Source organism: Grus americana, chromosome 2 (assembly GCF_028858705.1).
Source record: "Grus americana isolate bGruAme1 chromosome 2, bGruAme1.mat, whole genome shotgun sequence".
NCBI lineage: Eukaryota > Metazoa > Chordata > Aves > Gruiformes > Gruidae > Grus > Grus americana.
The window spans coordinates 43,174,043-43,197,499 of record NC_072853.1 but is presented as its reverse complement, the minus strand read 5'-3'; the positions used below and the strand labels follow the sequence as shown (position 1 = coordinate 43,197,499).

Genomic DNA, 23,457 nt, shown 5'->3' with positions numbered 1-23,457 from the left:
GGCCCAAGCCATGAGCTGAGGTCAGTGCAAACACTTCTTTGGAATTTCCTAAATTTTGGATTCAACCCTAATGCATGATCCGATCTGACAAAGGAGCAGACTGAACATGACAAATTAGGTTAGACAAATCTGAAAAAATAGGTCTAAGTTTCGTTGTTTAACTAGTTGCATATTAGCCAGCAGTTCTTGCAAATGGATCGCATATAAGTCTTTCAAAATATTAATTTTCTTTTTCATGTTACATATGAACAGTTTAAGAACAGAAATTTATTAAATTAATTACTGCAATTAAAACAACTATTTTGTTATAAAGAATGCAAAGACCTAGCCAAATAGTCCTTTTCCTGTTTCCTTGGTGTTAATTTCTGCTTGCGTACCCGCTTCAACAGTTGTCTTATGTTTATCAAGTCTTATTTAAGTTATAATTATCTTCAAGAGAAGAAATGTCTATTTGTCTATTTTTATAAAACGTGATATAAGTTCATAGTAAACTTTAAATTCTTTGTTGTAATAATGGCAAAAACATCCATTACTCTCTGCCATTGATACTAAAAATGTGATGGTTTTATTTTGTTTAGCACAACAGTGGAGAGTGCAGGTTCAAACAGATGGAGATTCCCCAGAGCCACAGGAGTGTAAAAGGACCCTTGTGATTTATGGCTCAAAGGGCAAAAGTGATGAGCTTCTGCTTTCGCCGCAAACCCCAGGATATGTGCGCTTTCTACCTAGAGCAACAGATGAATTCATTGTAAGTCGTAAATATACAGTAGTATACAAAGTTTATAATGACATTCCTCTCTAACCAAAAGATATATATATACACACATATATGGAATGTCAGTTTGGCTGGAGGAAATGACGTATTTATTTACAAAGATGGAATGATATAACTTTAGATCTTGGGTTATCTTCTGCTGGTAGTCCTGTTCTACTGCAGCCAGCTGCAGTGTCCTCTCTGATTTTTCAGTGCCTTCAAGTGTATGTATCACGGAGAAAAATGGTTCCTTTTGTGTGATTTATTGCATTCATCAGCTAATCTTGCATTTTTTCTAATTCTCTAAAGATTCCTGAGTCGCAGTTTATACAAAAGGCAGTATACAATTATTTGAGAATGCAGAAGATGAAGATTGGACAGCATTCTCTGAGGACATAAGTGGGCGTTTCTTTCCTTTATTTCAGTCTCTGTAAAGCAGTCTCCACTCTCCCCAAAAATAGTTCTGTCTCTCAGGCCAGCAGGCAGAGGATTTTTCTGGATAATCATAAACCACAGGAGAATGCATTCACGCATATCAAAGTGTGATGAACCCTGAAGCAATAGCATATATACATGGCCAGTATTAAAATCAACCCTAAGACAGTCCTGACTACCTTGTACACCTGACACACATCCTGCTGCTTTGAGAGGATTCATCTGAGGCATCTTTTTAGCGTTCACATTCTGTCCTGGCTTTCTAGGCTAAGTCACTGCAAATTCTGTTGATTGGCATGCAGTGCAGCTTCTAGCCAGTGAGATGAGAGAAATAGCTTGCAATTCAAGGCAGTTTTATAAAGCTCAGAATACTTTTCAATGGCTGCAATAAACATTCTGAAAACAATGGCAAAACTACATTTAGAAAATGTTGTCAAAGCTCCATCATAATGACCTGATACAGGCTGAATTTTTAATTTAAATAACAAGCTAAAGCAATTTAGGAACTTTACGAGGAGTAAATGAAAAGATAAATGGTACTTGTTAAAGACAAGAAAGCAGCTGCTTATCAGAAAACAGACAGGGAACACACTGAGCTTCCTAAGCCATCGACATAAACTGAAGAGGTCAACAGAGGCAGAATCTATGTATGGAGCAACCACACCAGCTGGCTGAATTTTGGCAAGCGTCATTCCATAAAGCAGACCTCTGCTACATCCAACTTGTTGGTAGTTTCCCAAATGGCATGTATTCCTTGTTAAGATTGCCTAATTTCAATGACTGAGTATTATGCTAGGAGAAATTAGGGTTGTTATGTGTCAGTCGTGGTCATCCCTCATAGTCTACTATCCCAGGTACCATAGTACTATATCCATCGTACTGGGCTTCCACCCCAACAGCTTTCTAACTGCTTGTTCATACTTTGGATTGGCTTTGGGTTAGTGCCTACATTTTCCCCTTAGCTATTAGTGTCCTTGTTTTGTTGCTTTGTATGAAGAAGTTAATACTATTTGAGCATTGTTTACTGTGCATGAAATTTTGTCTCTTTGCCACATCGCTTACAGTGTTTTACAGTTTTTGTGGCATTCTAGGAAATCAGAATAGCAAGTCTGATATAAAGAAGCATTTGGGGATTCACAGATATCTCCATAAATACCTTCATATCTTCTCTAGCTGGTTCAGCTAAAAAAACCAGTTTCTTTTTACTCTCCCTTTCTTTGTTCTTACTATGGCTATTCAGAAGAATGCAGAAGCTTTGCTCATGTTCTCCCACTGCAGCAGCAGGCTGGAGGCATGAGTATGATATCACAAGGAGGACAAGCTGTGAATTCAGCTTTCCAACAAGCAGGAGTAAATGAACTTTTAAAACCCCCCAAGATCCTGGTCGTAGACAAATGTCCTTAGTAATGTAATGCAGTAAAAAGAACGACAGGTTATGTGCTATAAGCAGCTCATGTTGTTTTGAAACAGTAAGCTTAATTTTGATCTCAGAGATACATTTATTGCACACGGAGGACAGGAAGGCATGTAAATTCCTGATTTTCCAGGTGCTCTCACACAAATATGCACACAGATGTGTATCGTGTTCAGAATGATTATTCAATCCAAAATATTTCTAACCAACTCTTATGAAAGAACAGGTGTAGTTTAATTGCACGTAGCAAGTGTGAAGAATAAATTGTTAAGAGATAAAATAGCAGCATGCTATCAGGTACAGTTGTGTTTCAGTGGTCTCAGGCATCTGTATTACACTAGGTGAACTGCTTAAATAAGAATAAATTTAATTAGAACACCTTAGTTCTAACACATAAATTGAGAAATAGGTGAGTGTGTCAATATTATCGAATCTGCTGGGAGTTCTAGCATTGAAGATAGCATGGCAAGAAACCATCCCATCTCCAATGAACACACACATTGAAAAATAACTGGGAAAATGAAAGTAAACTGATAGTGCAATTGTAGAATTTTTTCCTTGATATTCTGGTGATTCTAGGAATCAATTGTTATCCTAGCATGGAATGAGTAAATTTGTAAAGCATATATATCTTTTTCCCAGTCATCAGTGTTTCTTGGTTACTTACAGAGTAAGCTTGTCAGAGCATGCCTTTGGAGAGTCCTAGTGTATTGTGCACATTCTATTATCCAGAGAATCATAAAATGCAAAGATACATCAACTGATAGATCACGGGATTAGGATCCCTGAAACTACTCTCCATAGCGTTAGAACAGGTAGTGTGAAACGAGCAACAAAGCTCTGCAAGTAGGACTGTTCAGAAATACACAACGAATACAGAATGTATTTTGTGCTAAGGACTATGAAGGTCACAGAAAATTTTAAATCACATAATGTAATACTCCATGTGTTTTCCACAGCATGAGATGATGCTCCAAACAACAAGTAGCAGGATTTCTGGAGTTCCTGACAGAAAGCTGCTTAGCTGAATTTTAGGATGCTTTGACCACACCCTTTATAACTAGAAGTATTTATATACTTTTTTAAAAAAAAAAACAAAACAAAACAGGGAAATGATAAAGAATTTAATTTAAACACCCAAACAGTAAATTTTACAAAGCTTTAATTGCATAGGCATGATGTCTTTGGAGAAGCCCCGTGTGAGTCAAAAAAGAAAAGATTTAAAATGTTCTAAAATTCTCTAATCATCTTCATCATTTGTCTGTCTCTTGAGAACTTTGAAACCTCAGTGGCTTTTCCAGGGCATCCTCTTGATTATAAGACCCATGCTCCTTCGATCATGTAATGGAAAAAATACTGTGTTATTTAGTATATGACAAATCACACCCAATTCAGCTCAGATTTCAAGTGCCGAATATTACATAAAACTGTTCAGGAGAAATAAATGTGGAAAAATTAATTAGAAAATGATAATCATGAATAAAAAACAAGGTAAAGTGTCCTCTTGCAAACATTATGCAAGCTTAAAACCCAGGATATTCACTGGATGTATACTTTGTGATGAATTATTTGTCTGTCTCTGCTTTGAAGGTTATGTTGCATCAGTTAATGGGCATCAATGGAGGGAAAAGCCAATTATGGGATCAAAGATAGGATATCATATTCCAAAGGGAAGCTGATCGTATTAAATTGCTCAGAAAAGGATTACAACAGTGATGTAATGGCAATGCTCTGTTACAATGATGGAGCTGAACAGAAAGGATAATAATGGCCAGAACTGGGGGGGGGAGGGGGGATTCAAACCCATGAAAAGAGGGGAAATATCTAGTACAGTCAGTTGAAAATAGTTGGTGGTGTTTAATTCAGTGGATCATGGGCAGTATGATTACTGGTGCTTGCTGGTTCAAAGGCACTCATGGAATTGATTGAAAGTGTGAATCTAGAAACAAAAGGGAAAATAACAGCTTTTAAACAGTCTCTCCTGTATTCTGGAAATTATTTTCCTATATATCCCATCCATGCATTTCCTACAAGGATTATAATGTATGTCTTTATGACAACTTAGAAGCCCAGAGAATTGCAAATTTGGGTAGCAGTAGACAAAGTAAAATGTGAGGTACAGCTTGCCCTGTCATATAAAAATAACCAAGTTCTGTAATGTTGCAACTCTAAACCACAGAGCTTTATGGATTAAGTTGTGCATGGCATTAAGAGTAGCTGTGTGATACAGTCATGAGGTCCATCTACAAGAAAGAAAATCTGCAGGTAATGATTTTATAAGTCAGTACTCTGGTTCTGAAAGAGAAGAAGAAATTATTTTGTTGCCTGTGAAGGAACCATAGTTTAGATGAGTGAAGAACCTGTGTGCTCTCCTCTCAATGAACCCAAATTATTCCCTTTAAGTTTAATAAGAGATGAATGCATATTTTAGGATGAATTAGACCACTTTCCAGCATACACATACATGAATGAAAAACTGTTGATGTGAAATTCTGCCTATGTATTTCCCTTTTCATGGTGCAATGGTAGAGACCAAGTCAGGAATCTGTGAGTACCTGGTAGATCCAAGAGGCATAACCCCCTTCACATGTGCATTGCAGTTTGGACAGCCTTAAGCTCTGTATGCACGATGGCATCCAGGCAAGCAGGGCAGGCTAGGCTTAGAGAGGGGACAAGTCTGGTGGCCTTTTCAGCGTAAAGCTACTGCTGTGTGGCTGTTGTGGTTACTGTGGAGTTACAGCTCAGGAGCCGAGAGATTCCCTGCAGCCTTGGCACTGTTATATGTATAGTGTGAGGGTTTTCTTCCCTGGTCCTTAGACAACAATGTCTTGGATTCTGAAATTTTGTAGGAGTGGGAAGGCAACCCTTTATGACACTTACCTTAAGAAATTCAAACTGGAAGGGGTCTTTTAAGTCATCAAGTGCAATTCCTTCCTACCATTGGCCTCTTTTCATAAATTCTACATAATAAACAATTCAAGCTCTTGTAAAATGATGTTGGCAGCTTGCTAGTTTTTAAATTAACTGTTCTTCACACTCTGATGTTTTATTATTTCTTATCCACATAACATTTATTAATGAGGGTGGGCAACTCTATCCCAAAATGACAAAAACACACTTTTTACATGGCTCTTCCCGAATCAGTGTAAGAATAAGAATAAGGTACCTAATACTTCCCTACATGTATGTCTCCGCTGTGCAAAGGCATATGAACTAGCTTTAAGCAAGCTAGGTCAGCAGTGAAGGGCTGTCAGGTGCAGAGCTCTGTTGAGAAGCAGAATAAATTAATCTGTTAGGAGCTTGTACTCTGTCTTAGGAGCTCTGGTGGTCCCAGAGCACGATTGTGTAAGACTAACTTCAGTATCTTACTATGAAGCTAATGGGTGCACAAAGGATTTACTTCCTCGCAACAGTCACCAAAGCTTATGTTTGTGACTAGTCTGGAAAAAAAAAACCAACAGTATGAAAGGAGAACAAGGCCACTGACAACATTTTCTGTTTTGATCCTTTGAAAAAATAATCATTACCATTATAAAAGAATAGTTCTGTGTTCTGCTTCACTCGAAAATCTCTTCCCACCCTGTCTTTCTTGCAGTTGCCCAGTGAAAGGCTGCAGCACTCCACTTCCTTGTGCTCAGAAGACTTACCTTGCCTGGTTAATGCCATGCAGAGCATTAGCGCTTGATGCAGGTTGATCATCCTAGTTCCCACAGTCCTAGGTTGGATGGTTTAACTAGATCTCACGGAAGCCTACCATCAACAACCAGCTATTGAATTTCTCATGTGGTTTACTTTCATGCAGAAATATCCCTTCTCTTTTCCAAAGAATTGGCTATAAAGTAATTTCATGTTCTAAATCCAATCATTTTGCAAATGAGAATTTAGTTAAAACTTTCTAGGCTTGTAGTAATTATCATTAATTTTAATACCTCACTTGACTGCTGATATCAGAACCTTTAATTGTAAATTAATGCTCTCTTTATCCAGTAGGGTCAAAGCTTTACATGTTACCTTTTGTCTAAAGAGCTTAAATGCACAGATGTTACTAATTTTGACCTTCACTTACGCTAATGGTAGAGTATCATGCTTACAATGTTAATAAGGGAACAGAGAAAAATAAGGGAGACAATCTCACCCATGATCATACCATAAAAAAGAGAAGGATCGATTCTCTCATCACACTTATCCCAGCCTCCAATTCAGCTTTTCCATTGGAAAGTTTAGGAATTCTACAGAGACTTGGGAAAATCTCTATAAGTGAACCAGCCCTGACAGTATTCTCTTCCTCATGGTATTTGTTGCAGGTTGAGACTAGAGATCTGGGAGATGTCTACAAGATTCGGGTCACCTGTGATGATGTGCCAGGCTTTGAGGGTTGGCATTTGAAGTCTTTTCACTTAGAAGAGCTACACACAAAACAAGAACTGAACTTTGACTGTAACTGCTGGCTCTCTCTTAATAGAGAAGACAAGGAGCTGGTGAAAGAATTCCCTGCAGTCAATGAGGACCAGAAAACTTTACCAGGTAAAACCACTGAGAAGATATAAACAATGTAAACTAACCTCTTGAAAAGAAATCAATGCTGCAGGTATAATACAGCACTTTGTCTGGATGTGATATCTTCAGTGGCTCTATTGCAACTGTATTCATAAATGCATTACAAAAATGCTGACCACTTAAGAAATTTTAATTTTCCAGTTAGGTCACATATTGGCTTTCACAGTTGCTAAATCTTCTGTATGATTCTAAGTGCGCAAAACTGAACAATATAATTATACTTTTTAAAGATAAAGCACACGTTCAAAGCCATGGAAATGATTTATGTTAGACTTACTGTTGAATTACTTAGCCTATAATAGCTTTAGTTACTAACACAAGTATCAGAAGTAAGCCTCATTGTACGAGAAAAGTTTTTTATTTGTTTTTCCCTAAGGACTATTTTTTGACATGCTGAGAGTTTCAGAGTATATTCAGAGATGCCCTTGGAATGTGAAGACCTATAGAAGTACCACATTTGTTCAGAAAAGTTAGCAGTTACACATGAGATAAAAGTAATTAGAGACATGACTGCTTTTCTAAACTAAAGTTCCAGAAGTTCTGGTCCCTGAATACCTCAAACCTATTCATGACCTAAAAAGAAACTGTAGCATTACGCTAGTTAAATGTGAATTCAGCAGGACTGCACATTAAAAAAGAAATTTGAAAAAAAGTTATTCTTTTTGTATGAGTATGAATACATATGCAATTTATTTATCTATCTTCCTCAGAAGAAAATCCAATCTGACTGTGTAGAAGTTCATTTATACATGAACACTATAGAGGCAAAAAGTTTATAGCTCCTGTCATGCACCTTAAATTAATAAGTGCATTTTCTAATTTTTTATACTTGTATGTCATGTCATGCATTCAGATGCTATGCTACATGTCTCTGCTATTCTAATTTCCATAAACTTTACATAGTGTCTTATTCTTTGACCTGTGACAGTTATTATCTACTGCAAAGATAATTCAGTTTCTAACAGTCCCTGAACAAACTTAGATAAGTTCTTATTTTCCAGATCTTTCACAGTCAAATAGAATTGTGCAGAGTTTGTCTAGGTATTAGTAGCTCTAAGCTGCACAAGCCTAAACTGTCCAGGTCCAATTTCCTCTGAATTTCTAAGGAAATTGATGGAAAGTCTTCATTGAGCTTAGCATGAAGAGATCAGATTCATAAAAAGTAACCTGATTATTTCAATCTGTGTAGTAGATTTTTTGGTATTTGCAGAAATAAAAGCAAGCAGTAGGCTTACTAAATACTCTGTGTTGCTGTTTTCTTTTAAGTGCGCCTTGTACTTAATCAGCTTTATGTAAACTTTTTTTGTGTGTGTGTACAGTCTATAAGTATGTTGTCTCTGTACATATTGGAGACCACTGGGAGGCAGAAACTTTTGCAAATGTTTATATCACTCTCTATGGAAAAAGAGGAGACACAGGTATGAGGAAACTTCATACATCTTTAGCAAAAGGAAGAAAATTTCAAAGGAATAAGGTAATGGCACAAAAAAAGTTGTCTTACATGTGAAGGGGTTAGTACTATATTAAGTGTCACTTAATGCCTGCTCAGAACGTGCAAGAATTTGGAAACAAAATGTATCTTTCAGATGTTCACAGCAGAACAATGCCAGTGTGATTTCCTTCCTGTACAAGAACATCCCCACATGATAATAAAGGCTCCATATGAGCACACAGAAAGTAGGGGAGAACCTCCGTGATCGTGCTTCCTCTTCCATTCCAAATGGAAGTAGTAATTCTTTGCTACCAGCACAGGTAGCAAAGAAATAAATATCGGTGATTTGAAATAAGTTACAGAAATTGCTGTGAGACTTTTGCAATCAATGATGTTTCTGTAACCACAATCCCACATTAAACACTAACTGATTGCCTAGTCAGTAAGTTTAGACAAAAGACAAGAATTCCATGTAAAGAAGAGAATAGACATAAAACCAGTGTTTCTAGATGACCAATAACAATAAAATTCTTCTCTAGGGTATTTAGATTTCTGTGAAATTATTTCATTAGATAATTACCACAACACTTGGTAGGGTTGAAGTGGCATCAGTAACAAATGGAGAGAATTTCTAAATTTCGTTTCATAGAATCACAGAATGATTTGGGTTGGAAGGGACCTCAAAGATCATCTAGTTCCAACCCCCTTGCCATGGGCAGGGACACCCTCCACTAGACCAGGTTGCCCAAAGCCCCATCCAGCCTGGCCTTAAACACTTCCAGGGATGTTTTCTTCCTAGTATCTGAGGTAAATTGACCCTCCTTCAGCTTAAGGCCATTACCCCCTGTCCTATCGCTACATGCCCTTGTAAACAGTCCCTCTCCAGCTTTCTGTGTATACGTCTGGGCTATGCCTGTATAGAGAAGATAGAACTCTACGATAAGTATTTTAATTTATCTTTATGTAAAAATTTATTTCCTAAAATGTCTTAATTAAGAAAGTTAATGATTTCTGCTTATAATCTGGCTGTTGGGTCCTGGCTATTGTTAGAAAAAAATAAATCAATATTTTTGTTGTATGAAAGTACTTTTATTAGTAGCAGCAGGAAATCTACTTCTCCAATATTTTTATTTAAAAAGTAGCAGACACAACACATAGGAATTTGGCAAGTACTAAATTTTTTAGAGATCACTTTGCTAATATCTTCTTTTTTAATTGCCCTGACATCTGGTTTAGTAAATTCCTACTATTGAATTAATATTTATATGGTGTTAATTATAATCCTAGACATTGCTGTTTAAACTCCAGTTATTCATAAGCTTGTTGACCTTCATAAGCTACCATCAGGTCCATTTGGTCCTAGGCTGGGCCATATACAGAACACATGGCTTTCTTACAAAACAAGCAATAATTTAGCGTGGCATACAATTTATTTCTTTGCATTTCACATTTTTCCTTATCTTGTTATTTTTGTTGTCCCTATCCTCATCCCTTCTCTTTTTTCTTACTCTGCCTTCTCCATTCTACTTCCCTTCCCATCTCTTGTCTTTTGCTCAAATTGTTCTCCACCTTCACCTTAACTTCCTATTTTCTGTTGCTTACTCTTTTCTCCATTTGCTGTTTCCACAGTTATTTTCATTTTGTAACAAAAGCAAAAAGACAGGATTTTCTGACTATTAGAGAAGAATTTAGAAGCTGTCTTGGAGTGAACACGCTCATTTTAGATTTCCAACTTTTCTTTAGAACTGTTAATATATATCTAGGTTTGTATGACAAATTTTAGAAATTAGAAGTACCCTGAAAGGTACAAATTTGATTAGAACCCAAATGTTGTCATAACTGTTTGACTGTCAGAAGGTTGACGTATATGCATTTTAATGTAACATGAAATGATTGTTGAAATGATCCATATTGTCCAAAAAGCAAATGAAGTTACAATGCATTGTTAATGATAAATGTGGAATTCAATGTCAGGTGTAACCAGCATGTTCTTTCTTAGACTCAGAGGGGAGATGTTATGCTAAATATTAAAAAAAAAAAAAAAAAAAAACCAACAACAAAACCCAAACCCCACCCAGAAAAACCCACACCAAAAACCCCACAAATTTTAAATCCTCAGCTGAATCCAGGACTACATCTTCCCTGAAGTTCAAGAATATTTGGGTCCAAACTATGTTTTATTAAGTATTTCCCTTTTTTTGCAGGTGGATTCATTTTTGGTAGAAGCTGTTTCTCTAAGTCATTTGCAAAAAGTGGTCATAGGACATGATGGAGAAGGCTATGGGGCTGGGATGTACCTCAAGATGGTAACAGTCAAGGAATCACAAGACTCAGACAAAGAATGGGTGTTCCCATGGTGGAATTGGCTTGATACTCATCTGGGGTTATGTGAGACTGTTTGTGAGGTTGTGACAGTTGGTAAGCTCTTCTGCAAAACTGGCCTACCTGTGTGTATACATATATATATTTAACTTTGGCTACAGCTCTTTCAGATCTCTGTAGTATCTTTCTTCTATTGAAAATGTGAATTTTCAGTTTGATCTTACTATTACAGAAAAACCACATCTGGTAAGGTCAAAGTTAACAAAATTCCATCCTGTCCATGTGTTGCATATAGAACACTTGCCTTCCAAATTAAATATAGCACATCGCAATGAAAGATCTAAAGCAGATTAGAGTTTGGGATGTGTGCCTCAGTGGAGATAAATAGCTCAAGTTTTATGCACTACTTTTCAGGTTGCTTAGAATCTCAGCTGAAATCCAGAGAAAAGTTACTTTGGTGAAATGAGCCTAGTCTTTACCTGTGGTATTATTCCACGTCACAAAGCAACAGTTCTGGTATGCACAGTTTCTGCTCATTTCAAGCCTACTAAGCCACAAGTTGTGCAAATCTAAACCTGGATGTATTTGGCAAAAGAACACTTACAGCAGGACCTTTGGCCATTTAGAACTAGTAGAAAAGATTCTTTCCTTCAATCCTGTGAAAACAATTCCATGTAAAGTAAATGTTTGTCCAGAGGGCGTAAAACAGATTAAAACTATGAAGTGCCCATGATAGATATGCAGGTACTCAGCTGTGTGGTTTTTTTCTGAGTTGTAGAAAGTACGTTTTACTGAGTAGTTCCTTTCCATTAAATCATTTTCATATCCCATAGAATGGTTAAACCAGAATGAAAATGAAGGATAGCAGCAATTAATAAAGAAAAAGAGAGGGAGATAGTAATATTGATCTTCTGAGGATCTGGCAAATATTTTTGTGTGTTTATTATAGGTTTACCTGCCAGTCTCACGCTATTACAGTACATGTTATATTGCTAGGGAAGATCTAGTTACAAGTGGAGTTCATTGGTATTATCCATTTTGCATTAGGTGCCTACATGCTACAGATGGCTGGTGCTTCTAAAAGATAAATTGGTTTTAGTAACATTGATTGCTTTTTAAAGAACAATTAATTAGACCTCTAAAAGGTGACTGAATGTTCTCTTAGTAATTACTTCCAAACATGACAAGGAAATACCTTGGCATCAAGAAAATACCTCTGAAATGAAATTCTAAACACAGAAAAAACATTAAGCTGTTAATTTCTTGGCAAAAAATATAATAAAGGTATTGATGTGTTATTCTTAGTGAACTGTTGCTATAGATATAACATAACCTGCAAATAGAGCTTTATTTGTGTACTGTAAAGGCTACGGTCCTGTTACATTATGCCATTCTCTCATGCTGTCATCTTTCCTCTTTGATCATTTTTAAAGGTATGAGATTGATTTCTAGTCCTAAACTGCCTGAAATCAACATGAAGTCATCAGGTCTCTGGATAATGGACATCACTGGATCTGACTTGAGCAATGAAGTGGATCCAATACGCCTTTCTTTTATCTTCTACGGCAACCTGAAGCACAAAAAGTTGCCGCTTCAAGTTACAGGAAAAGCAATTCAAATCAAAGTACTTCAACCTTTCTCTATTGAAAGAAAAGCCTAAGAATCATGTAGCTGATAACCTTCTTAATTCTGAGATAAATTGTTTCTTTAAACTAAACTACCAAATTGATTTTTAAGTCCTCTGTGTAGATTGGCACAGGTCATCATTTTTGTTTGTAGGTAGTAACGCTGTCACTTGAACAATGTCTTTTGAATGAGTGGATTCTCCCAAAGTCTCATACTGAGAATGCTTAAGTGAGTGAATTGGTCCCTTGGTGCGTATCACAGCATATACCTTGCTGCAGGTACTGATTTACAGGCTTTGTTGATCTCACAAGAGTAAGTAATTTGTAAATGTAGACTATGCCATGGGATACTATAGAGCTTTGGGGGATGATGATGGAGAAGAAAGAGTCATAACTGAGACAAAACTTGCAGAAAGTTCATTTTTCTCTTTAATGTAATTTATTTATCCCTGCCACCATGTTTCTCCAGGCTAACTGCCTTTTCTTACATGGTTTCTGTCTTTTTTTTTGCCTGTCATTATCACTTTATTTTTCCTCTTGATCAGCTCCTTTTTACCCACAAATTTTCTCCTTCTTTATTCAGTTCTTCTGCCCTTCTGTCGTTTGTCTTTACTTCCTCCTATTGCCCATTAACTGAAATGTTAACAAGCGTCTGAGGTCCACTTTCATTGAATTCTGGTCTGCTTCTTTTCTCAATGCTATTGGGAATCCCAGTGACAGATGATAGTACTTCCCTCTTATAGCTGTAATTCCTTCCCAGTGACAACGCTGTGTTACCCTTACGCTTTTCTGGTTTCTGCTCTCCATGAAAGACCAGTTCAATTGAATTTGGAACTGACCTGAAAATAAACACTTGCAGACACCTCCTCTGCTTTAGGAAGTCCCTGAAGACACAAAGTGCTGGAAGTGAGGACAATATTCAAAGGAAGTGTGAATACTACTTGTCCTGTTCTTGTGCTGCTTGTTCCATCCTTCTGTTGTCCTTTGTGGGTTTTGAGGATATGCTTGAATCTTGTGAGAAAATCCTTGATTGGTTCCTCAGACTTAGTTTTAACCTTGATCGGTTCATCCTGCAGCTGCAGAAACAAATATAAGGCAGGACTGAGAGAATGGGAGGAAGTGGGCAGACAGGGAAGCGGGAACTTCACAAGCCAGCTTTGCATCAGAGAAGTATATCCATGAAGGCACATCCTGAGAGATGTTTCTTCAGGATTGACTGCTGGAACACCTGAAGCAGGTAGCAAGACAAAATCAGGGGGAAGAAAAAAAAAAAAAAAAGATGAAGAGAGCCTTGGCAAAAAGCCCAAAGAGTGAGTGAAAATATGTTACTTTTAATTTTGGGGTTCATCAGAAAGCAGCCTTGGAGTTGTGAATGAAAAAACTGCTTCCTGGTTCTTCTTCCTACTAGTCAGGCAAATTGAACATAATAATTGAGCTAAAGAAATAATTGGCTGTTTTTTGATGTTCCTCTTTAATGAAAGAGGAACTAAGCAGACTAGCCTAGGCCATAAACATGATCTAAAATGAGGAGCACCCAAAAGGTTTTCTAAGTTATTTCCAATAACCTCTGTTAAATATAAAGAAATAGCATGAAACTGGAAGTGCCCTGTCAGAGGAAAGGCTGAAGTCAGGTCACATGCACTTCTGCTAGCTGGGCAGAATTTGAAATGAAAGAGCGGGGGAAAGAATACAAGAAGTAGAGAATAGGAACAGGAAAAGACTCCTGTTTGCTCTCTTCTTTTTCCCTTACAGGGAAAAAAATACTGCTTTAAAAGCAATACTTATAGTTATCTAAGGCTTCCTCTACTTTCACTTAGTCAAACAACGGTATGTCATAGAGCTGCTGTATTATCCCCTGTAGAACTAGATTTTTTCTCAAGCATGAATGCAAAAAGAGGAAGATTTTAATAGAGAGCTTCTATATGAAAACATGATGTAGGGTGAAGATGGAGGATTTCTTGGATGTTTCCTCAAAATCAGAATAATTCTCCCTCAAATTTATAGTTAATTGCACCATTTTTGTATTAAGAAGTATTTCTAATAGTGTTCAAAATTTTTAAAATTGACTAAAGCTTCTGTATCTGTAAATAGTTTACTGTATCAGTGTAATATATATGAAAACAGTGCCTTATTTTGTGTACAAATTTCATCAGTGACTGCCATCACTCATTCCCCGATATCAAACCTCAAGCATCCCATCTCCTCATTCACCTTAGTAAATCAATTTTGTATTGATTAGAAAGGGGAAAAATAGTAGCAGCTATAAATCTGCCCCAATTCTTTAACTACTGAAGTTTGTTCAACTGTTGTGTACAGCTGTCAGCTGCATTGGATCTGTCATAATTAGAATGAGATCCATTCATCTTCTCTTTTTTCCCCTCACATAGGATGAACTGGCAGATATTGGCTTCATATACAAAGTTCAGGTAACCGGCCCACATAGCGAGCTAAAACAGCCATGGCACTTAGATTTACTGCATATGAAGCACACAGGCACAAAGGAAGAAATGTATTTAGCTTTTGACTGCTGGTTCAACCCTAATGAAGACAAATGTGTGGAACTGCCAGCTCTCTATGCAGATCAGGAGCCTTTGCCTGGTAAGCTAAGTCCTCTTTTGTTACTGGGGTCAGGATCTGTCACTGGAATACCAGTATATCTCTTTTGGGTCTAAAATACTGTGTGAGGTTTTCCACAAGAATTTGATATTAAGGAAAATGATGGTTTTGCACATGCATTTATCACAAAAGAAAGCTGAGAAAACAGAAATCGTTGGTATCAGGGTTATGACAGATGCTGTAACTGCTGGCACCAAACATAGGATTTGGTTTATTTCATGATAGATGATCCAGTTTTAGCTCTTGATTATTTATTATCTCTTCAAATTAACACTCTGTCAGCTGAAGATGTGTGCAAAACTTCATCTACTGTGTGATATTACCTGAATCTTCCTACTCACAAAGAAATGTATGTGACCTAGAAACACAGCAAATTTTTTAAGAATGAAAGAATTGCAAAGACACCATACAAAACAAAGACAGAATTTTTAAAATGTGTTACCATTAGCTGGCAAAGACATATCCAAGAATTTCAATTGCATGAGTGTTTTATTGATGTTGATGAGAAATTTATAGCACAGCAAGTAATATGCCACAAAAGTATATACTGTTGCGTGTTTCTCTGCTGTTAGTAACACGTGTGAATTGTATGATGCCAGAGAGATAATAAAGTGATTTCTCCCAACCCCCCCCAAGAATATGGAGAGGAACAACCAATTGCATACTGATAACTTGATCACTAGCTATTTAAGAACAGGCTTCCCGTCTATCCAGCTCATTAGAATAAAGAGGATTGATGGGGATAGTAAAGATCATATATTGAAGCTTTCAGCGACAGTTAAGAGGTTTATTGCTACAGGCTATAGTACAAAGAGCGTTCTGCTTAAACAGAAACTAATAGAAAAAGATGGAAGCAGCCCAGAAAAAGGAATAAAATATTTCATGTGAACTTCTGCACACTATTCTCTAAGGACATTTTCCTAAATATTTCATCCCATTTAAAGTTGAAACTTGAACAAATAAAACACTGAAGACCTTTTAAATCTCTGGTTTTGTGTGGGTTTGCATAATTTTAAACAATTAGTAGTCTTATATTGATTTACTGAGAAAAAATAATTTAAGGTTTTGATCTGTCAGATTCAAAATAACATTGGATGTTGGATGTAATACATGCAGGACATACAATGCTGAATATAGTAAATCTAGAGCTTGTTAAAAAGCTGTATTTCCCCAATTGATTTATGAACAATTGGGGAAAATTATGTGTCTTGGTAATTATTTTCAGAATTCAAAATTGCTAAATGATTAACTACATATAAAAACTCCAGAAATTCAAACAAAAAGATTTCTAGAAGGCACATCTCAAAGCCCCTGTTGTGCTAAGAACCAAATGGAGATACCGTCAGGCAGCATTATCCTGATTTGTAAAGCAATTCAGTTTTCAGGTATGTTAGAAAGTTAAGGTGTTTTTCTTGGAAAATTTCTAGGAAAAAGATGCATATATACTCTCCCTCAAAAATTATTCCATAGATGGGTAGTATCTACTAATCCAGGAAGTTTCTTACAAACCATTTTGTGGAGTCCAGTGATCTACAGCTGGAAGTGTTCATATCAGTTTTATTCTTTGTAACCCTAATACTAATACAGTCTAAAATTTCTGTCAGCTTCTTCCTTGTATTCCAGTTTGATTACTAGAGAAAAAAATGAATGAAATTAGTGCCTTTAATGAATGTTTTGATAGCATAAATACAAATAAAAACAAAGGAATAATTTTGAATTATATCGATCATTGCTATCCTCAGACAAAACAAACAACAGGTATGTAACTTTATAGGAGGCAAAGTAAATGCTAAAAACTAAGCATTCATATAAACAGTAACCTTTATCAGTAATGTCAATTGCCTGGTTGTAATGAAGACCATACTAATATAATCACTTCTGTTCTAAACTAAGTGATTCCATGAGATTTCGGAAGGCAAAAATACATATCTATACTAATTTGTAATCTTCAGGAAAATTGCAATTCCTCTGTTAAAAGCGGTGGCCACTCCCAATGTTTTCCTGCATCTACAGACACATTTGTTCCTTGTTTTTTCATCTCTTTCTTAGCTCTAATATATCCTCTGCCCATGTCTCCTGCATATCCCACCTCATCTGGTGGGGCATGAGGATGATTTTTCATGCCCAGTAAAACCCATTACAGTTATCAGCTATCACTGTATCTATTCTTAATACTTAAAAACAAACAAACAAAAATAAGTAAAATTTAAGTGTGAATCTCTGAAATTGCTTTTTCTTCCATCTGTAGAAATATTTCTTCTTAAAAGTGAGTGCTCAAGCCCGGACTATAGGTAACTTCCAAGATACAATTATATTAAAAAACAAGGTCAAATTATTTTATTGCATAATTTCATGAGGTTCTGTGGGATTATCTCAGAACTGAATTTGTATTCTGGATGTTAGCTGGTATCACAGAAGCAAATAATTTTTCTGATTTCTTTTTCTTTAGTCTGTCCATCCTAGTATTTGTGAGCACATTATTGTAGTCTATCTGCATGATGGGCCAAATTATTTATCATGCACCTTTTTGGACTTCGGATGAAAAGACATTGATTAAATATTTGATGAATTCTCTGATAATTTTGCAATAATTCTGTGCAGGACATTGACGTGCATCTTAACACACAGTCATTGCACACAATAACAATGAACATTTTAGAAATTCTTGCTGCTAGACTCCATATTTCTTGATGATTTCTAGATAATTTCTTGATGATTTTTAGAATGCCATTATTTGTGACTGCAGTTGAAGACATGCACCAGGAATTATATAGCAATAGGAGCTGTTTGAAGCTACAGTAAGAACTTTGCAATAGGTATCTGTCAAAGTAAATATTGAAAAATCAGTGTTACCTTCTCTTTTTAATGGAGTCTACTGACATCCTGCTCTTCCTCCCTCCCCCAGTCAAGTCTGTTAACATAAGAACTTGAAGAGTTTGTACTTAACATCTATAGTAAGAAACATCTGTGTTAACAAACATATTGATCTTTATTAAAATTCACCCAACTTTATGTTTTTACAGTTCATAGATAAAGTATAACATTTCCACTGCTTTGCTAATCACAATAGATCATTATTATGTAGCAGCGTACCATGATGTGTTTGAGCATGGAGAAGTAGTTTCTTGCTACATGATACTTAACTCTCCCAGATGCAACTCAGTCCAGAAGCTCTTATTTATCAAATACTTCCTTTTCCATTAAAGTTAATGGTAAGTTTCATGTTGTCTTCCAAAAGGAAGTAGTTTACAGATGCTTCAGTCGGTGTAGTCTTTTGAGTTATTAGGCTTATTAGCTCAAGCATGGCACCAAACTGGCACGTACCATGCTGGCTCAGGCGTAGAGCTGGTGAAGTGAATCACACTGTTCTGCCTACATTTACCGATTCAAATTCCTGCTCACTCAGGCATCTTTCTACCATACTCTGTTATGTAGGTTAGATGAACCCTGCACTTTTGACTCGATTAATAAGATCAGATATTCAACTGGCATAAACTGATTTGCTCCACTGTCTTGAGCATACTAGTAGTGTGGCTATATCAGCTGAGGATCTTGTCCCAAACATTTAATTTCACAGAAAGGGTGATTTTAATTTTTTTAGACTTCTTATGTGATAAATTAGCAGCATTAGGCATCAAAGTTAGTCTTCCACAATTTTTGCCATAGAACCAATTGAATATTTAAAAAATGTCCCTGCCTACTCTGCTCGCTTTTGATTCTTAGTTGCCTAACATTCATTTAAAACCAAAACTGATTCAATGGGGAATCATGACAATTGCCTCTTGCATACTCTTCCCCCACATTGCCTTTTTCTATTTATTTTACTATTTTGTAGAGTAGAATTTTTGCAGAAGCCTATTAAAAAACAGTCCGTCAGTTGAACCCAACAGCTCTGAAATACAGCACTCTACCCTGCCCCATTTGCATTCTCATCCCTGCCATCTCATCTTTCCCTGGAGAACCTGACAAGCTACAGAGGAGAGCAGTAACGAAAAGGTCTTGAGAGCTCCAACAGGAGAAGAGGAGTTCATTTGATAGTTCATTTCCTCCCTTGCAGTTTTTCTTACTGTTTCCTCTCCTTTTGGAAAAATTACCTGCATTGCTTGATTTCATTACAAAGCTAAAATCACAATGATGTAAAAGGTTTAACTATTACTCTAGCATTTGGAAAGGATGTCATTGCATCATTTAACCTGTTCACCCCTGAAAGGCTATGGAGAGTTCTGTGGGCAAATGTTACTGAATTATCACAATAAATGATATTTGAATACATAGTACACAGTAAATTCAACAACAAAAAAAGGCAAATTCAAAGCAACACCTTCTGTCCTATCTTTAATTCATAGGTTTTTTCCCCTTTTTAATGAGCATTAGGTGATCACTTTCAGTTTCGCACTATGTTGGTTTACATCTGAAATAGAGCTTTTATAAATAGAATTGGGAAGAGACAAAGAATGGCAAGGTTGAACAGAACATCTTATTTTAGTAGGTTTTTTTTGGTTGGGGTTTGTTGTTCATCTGATAGTCAGAATGGTCCCAAACTCACCCTAAAAACTCTTACCCCATTTTCCATCATCTCTTTTATGTTATGTCTTTCATAGGGGTTACTTTGTATATTTTTTTCACTTAAATAGTGGAAGTCCTTTCTCTGATCCAAAACCTTTGAAAATTAATGGGAAATATTTGCTGTGACTACACTCAGTTTTAAATTATGCATCAATAAATTCAGCAGATTCAGCTGAAAATACTGACTCAGAAAAAGCATTAGATATGTTTCTAATTTTCAGTGTGTATCTCGTTTGAATACTACTTGTATGATTAAATCTAAGCTCATGATTAAGTATATTGGTGATTCTGGACAAAAGCAGTAAAGGTGATTGTGAGCACTGTGATTTCTAATCCATCCTATACGAGTGATCAGATCTGTGGATCAAACTCTTCTGATCTTATTCACACAAATAGCCTTTTGACTTCAATGAATCTGCTTATATGACCAAGGTATACAGTCAAGGCAACATTCTAGATGAATAACACAGAGTCTTGCCTTCATATCCTAATTCCTCTAAAAGCAAAAATGTCCTTGGCTAAATGCCAAAGAGTCACCTGGACAGCTCGTGCACTTTGAATTATCTGGATCCCCAGCAAGGGCAAGTCTATGTAGCCACACCGAATTTAGTGCAGCTGCCTTGTCTTTCACCTGGGAGTGCATATTTAACTGCCTTGAAGAAAGGGATGAAATATGTTAGGGCCCTAGTCTAGGAAAACTCTTGGTTAATTCTTATTATCAAACATGAGTGATGCCGTCAGTTACAAGTACTTTCTCAGCTCTTGGTTTAAAGGATATTAAAAAAAAAAATCCCAGAGGAAGTCCCTGAAGTTAATAGTGCTGAAGTGAAACAGTTACTTTTCAGAAAACAGGTTTTCTCAAATGTCATCCCCACGTAGTAAAAGCTGAAGAGAAACAAAGATATTTCAGAAGTTTATTGCAATGAGCACACCTTTAGTAGCAGACTGATACAGCCCTTATTATTTAATTATTCATTTTAGATATTAATTTTCTAATCAGTATGCAAACCCACCCTTTAGAACCCTTGTTCCAGTGATGTGACCTTTTTATTTTAAACATATAAAGAAATAGCTGTATAAGATGTCACAATATTTGAATTCAGGTCTTTTGATTATAACACCCAATATGAATAGCACCAACTTGTGAAAAGAAAGAGCTGTAAGAAAAGCTTAAAAATAAATATCCTCAGAACACTATTTTTTTTCTTCTCCCTGTTTTCCTATCACCTACGCATGAAAATAAATGACAGCTTTAGCTTCTGGGTTCTAACAATCATTCTTAAACCTACCAGAAATTTCTCATAATTATATCTCTTTAAAGGATGTACAGTTTGGTTAAATTGGGCCATTTCTATGTTAGAATAAATTTGACTCAAGATGCAAACTGTACTGAAAATATCAGATGTTTCCAAGATGTATGCTCAGATATTCGTGTATCCTGTGATGTACTTTAGACTGAAGGATGTAAATCAGACTTGAATAATGTGTATTTCAGTGCTCTCTGGCTTGTATCCTCAATTGTGAGACTGAAAATGCTTCTTAGTTTCTCCTTGATTTCATGTCTGTCAAAAGCACTGTTTCCCTTCTCTGCACACACATGTTTCCTGGGAAAGCAGATGTTGTACAGCCAGCCCCCTCCCAGGTAGGGACAAGTGGCAGAGTGAGGCTGGAAGACTTTCTCCAGCACGTAACTGTCACATAGTCTAGATGTTGTCTATATCTGCTTTATTGTGCCAGTGATGAAGGCTGTGGGAGTTGGGGCTGAATGGTTTGGAGTAGTCAAAGATAGCTCAGTACTTGTTAAATGTTGGATTTTAAGGGTGCTCAGTCCTTTAAAAAAAAAAAAATCAGTCTTGAAGCTTGTGACAAAAAAGATTAAGAGATTATATATGCATTCTTAAATACATTCTTGGTACATGTGCATTGCTTATTACTCAAATCCCAAATGTGACTTTGCATTTTACAGTGGATAAAAATGGTTTCCTCCTTGTGAAAAATATTAGAAAGTTTTGTTTTACAAACATGTGTTGCTGCAAGATAATGGCTTTTTTTCTTAGGCTGAAATAATGATGTTTGTGGTTGGAAATAGAGGAACATTCAGACCATCTCAGTTTAGACTCGTAACTTTTAGCATCTATCCCTAGAGTATGTGAGAACCCATCATAAGTGTTTTCTACAGCACCTGCCTTTCCCTGATGACTATGTAAGGATCATATTCTTAATATATCCACCAAAGTTAAATTCCTGAAGGGACAGCACCAGCATTATCCAATTGAGCACAGATTTGTTATTGTAAGCTCAGTAAGAGCAGGCTTACAACGCAAGGGGGGAAAAATAACCCCCCAAAAAACCCTTCTTATTTTTCCTGGGCTCCTTGTTAAAATGATGCAAATAAGTATCAATACTGAGATTGTGACCTGCTTCTGTTCAAGTGTTTCCTTGTTCCTTGTTTCCATGATAAACTCAGGGGCTAAAATAGATAATTAAAAAAATTAACATAGGAGTTTTCCATGAAGTTTCTTCAGAATTAATACAATCTGCTCTCATCTACATCACTCCCCTGTATATTGTCATAAAGAGGCAAGGAAGCAGAAGTTCCACATAGTGGCCACAGATGTCTCTTCTAATTGCCGTACAATGACCACAGCCGGGAAAATCAGGAATGCTTTCCTTTAAACTCAAGTTTCAGTTAGCTGATCTGTATTTGTGTGTTATTATACAGTATATGGGAGGTTCTGATACAAAATATGAAGTTTGGGGTTTTTTTTTTTAAATATGAAGAGATAATTACATGAGTTTAAAGCTTAAGACAATCAGGTCCCAGCTTTCTTCTAAGCCACTTCATAAGTGTAAGCTCTCATTTCATTTCAAGGAGAAAATGATACACACAGAGGGAAGGAAGGAACAAAGAAATATGAATAAACCTTCCAAAGAGCATGTAAACATGAAGTATTTCTTAGATAGGGATTCGCTACCTTAAAGGAAGGGGGCAGTACATAGGAGATCCAAGCACCTGGGGCAGAAGTGCTGATTTTCTGGGAGTCATGTCAGAGCAGAACAAAACTGTGTTCTGTGGATTGCCAAACATGGAGTTATGCAGCAGGAATGTGTTTTGGTTATGTATGTCACCAGAACTGAAGAGACCTGTGCTCCCTGTTCTGTGGCACAGTATGGGATTCAGATTAAATTTGTAATGGTTTCTACCTGGGATTGGTATGTAATGCAGATGTTGGGCAAGAAGACAAGAAGCATTTTCTCCTGATGACTTTTTGGTTTTGTATGTGTATTTTTCCTGAAGTTGTGGAATACGCAATCCATTTGCACACGGGAGACTTGAAGAAAGCAGATGCCACTGGTGAGGCCTATCTTCGTATACAAGGAGAAAAGAGTGACTCGGGGAAAAGATGGCTTAATTCAAGAAACAGCCTGATCACTTTTGCTAGAGGGCAGGTAAAACAATGAGTAAAAATGTAACTGAATCTGTGTCTTTTACATAAAACCTTTCATGGACAGAGTATCCAAAATATTAAAGTTTTATATTCATAGAATCATAGAATGGTTTGGGTTGGAAGGGACCTTAAAGATCATCTAGTTCCAACCCCCCTGCTGCAGGCAGGGACACCCTCCACTAGACCATCTTGCCCAAAGCCTCATCCAGCCTGGTCTTAAACACTTCCAGGGAGGGGGCCTCCACAACCTCTCTGGGCAACCTGTTCCAGTGCCTCACCACTCTCAC

General features: G+C 36.6%; 1 protein-coding gene across 10 annotated transcripts in view; it reads left to right on the top strand.

The window, feature by feature from the left end:
• Positions 1-23,457, top strand: part of RP1 (RP1 axonemal microtubule associated) — a 212,701-nt gene that overhangs the window by 129,853 nt on the left and 59,391 nt on the right. For 7 of the 10 annotated variants that reach the window (XR_008575914.1, XR_008575913.1, XM_054817077.1 and 4 more), the window contains exons 32-38: positions 579-748; positions 6,908-7,127; positions 8,480-8,634; positions 10,797-11,010; positions 12,348-12,538; positions 14,927-15,137; positions 23,020-23,171. Coding sequence is in view for 8 of the 10 variants with exons in the window: in XM_054817077.1 (XP_054673052.1) it covers positions 579-748; positions 6,908-7,127; positions 8,480-8,634; positions 10,797-11,010; positions 12,348-12,538; positions 14,927-15,137; positions 23,020-23,171 (1,313 nt within the window). In the remaining 2 variants the exon portion in view is untranslated. Of the gene's footprint in view, positions 1-578; positions 749-6,907; positions 7,128-8,479; positions 8,635-10,796; positions 11,011-12,347; positions 12,539-13,299; positions 13,501-14,926; positions 15,138-23,019; positions 23,172-23,457 lie in introns of those variants that run through there. The other 3 variants (XM_054817080.1, XM_054817081.1, XM_054817082.1) reach the window with 3 other exon arrangements.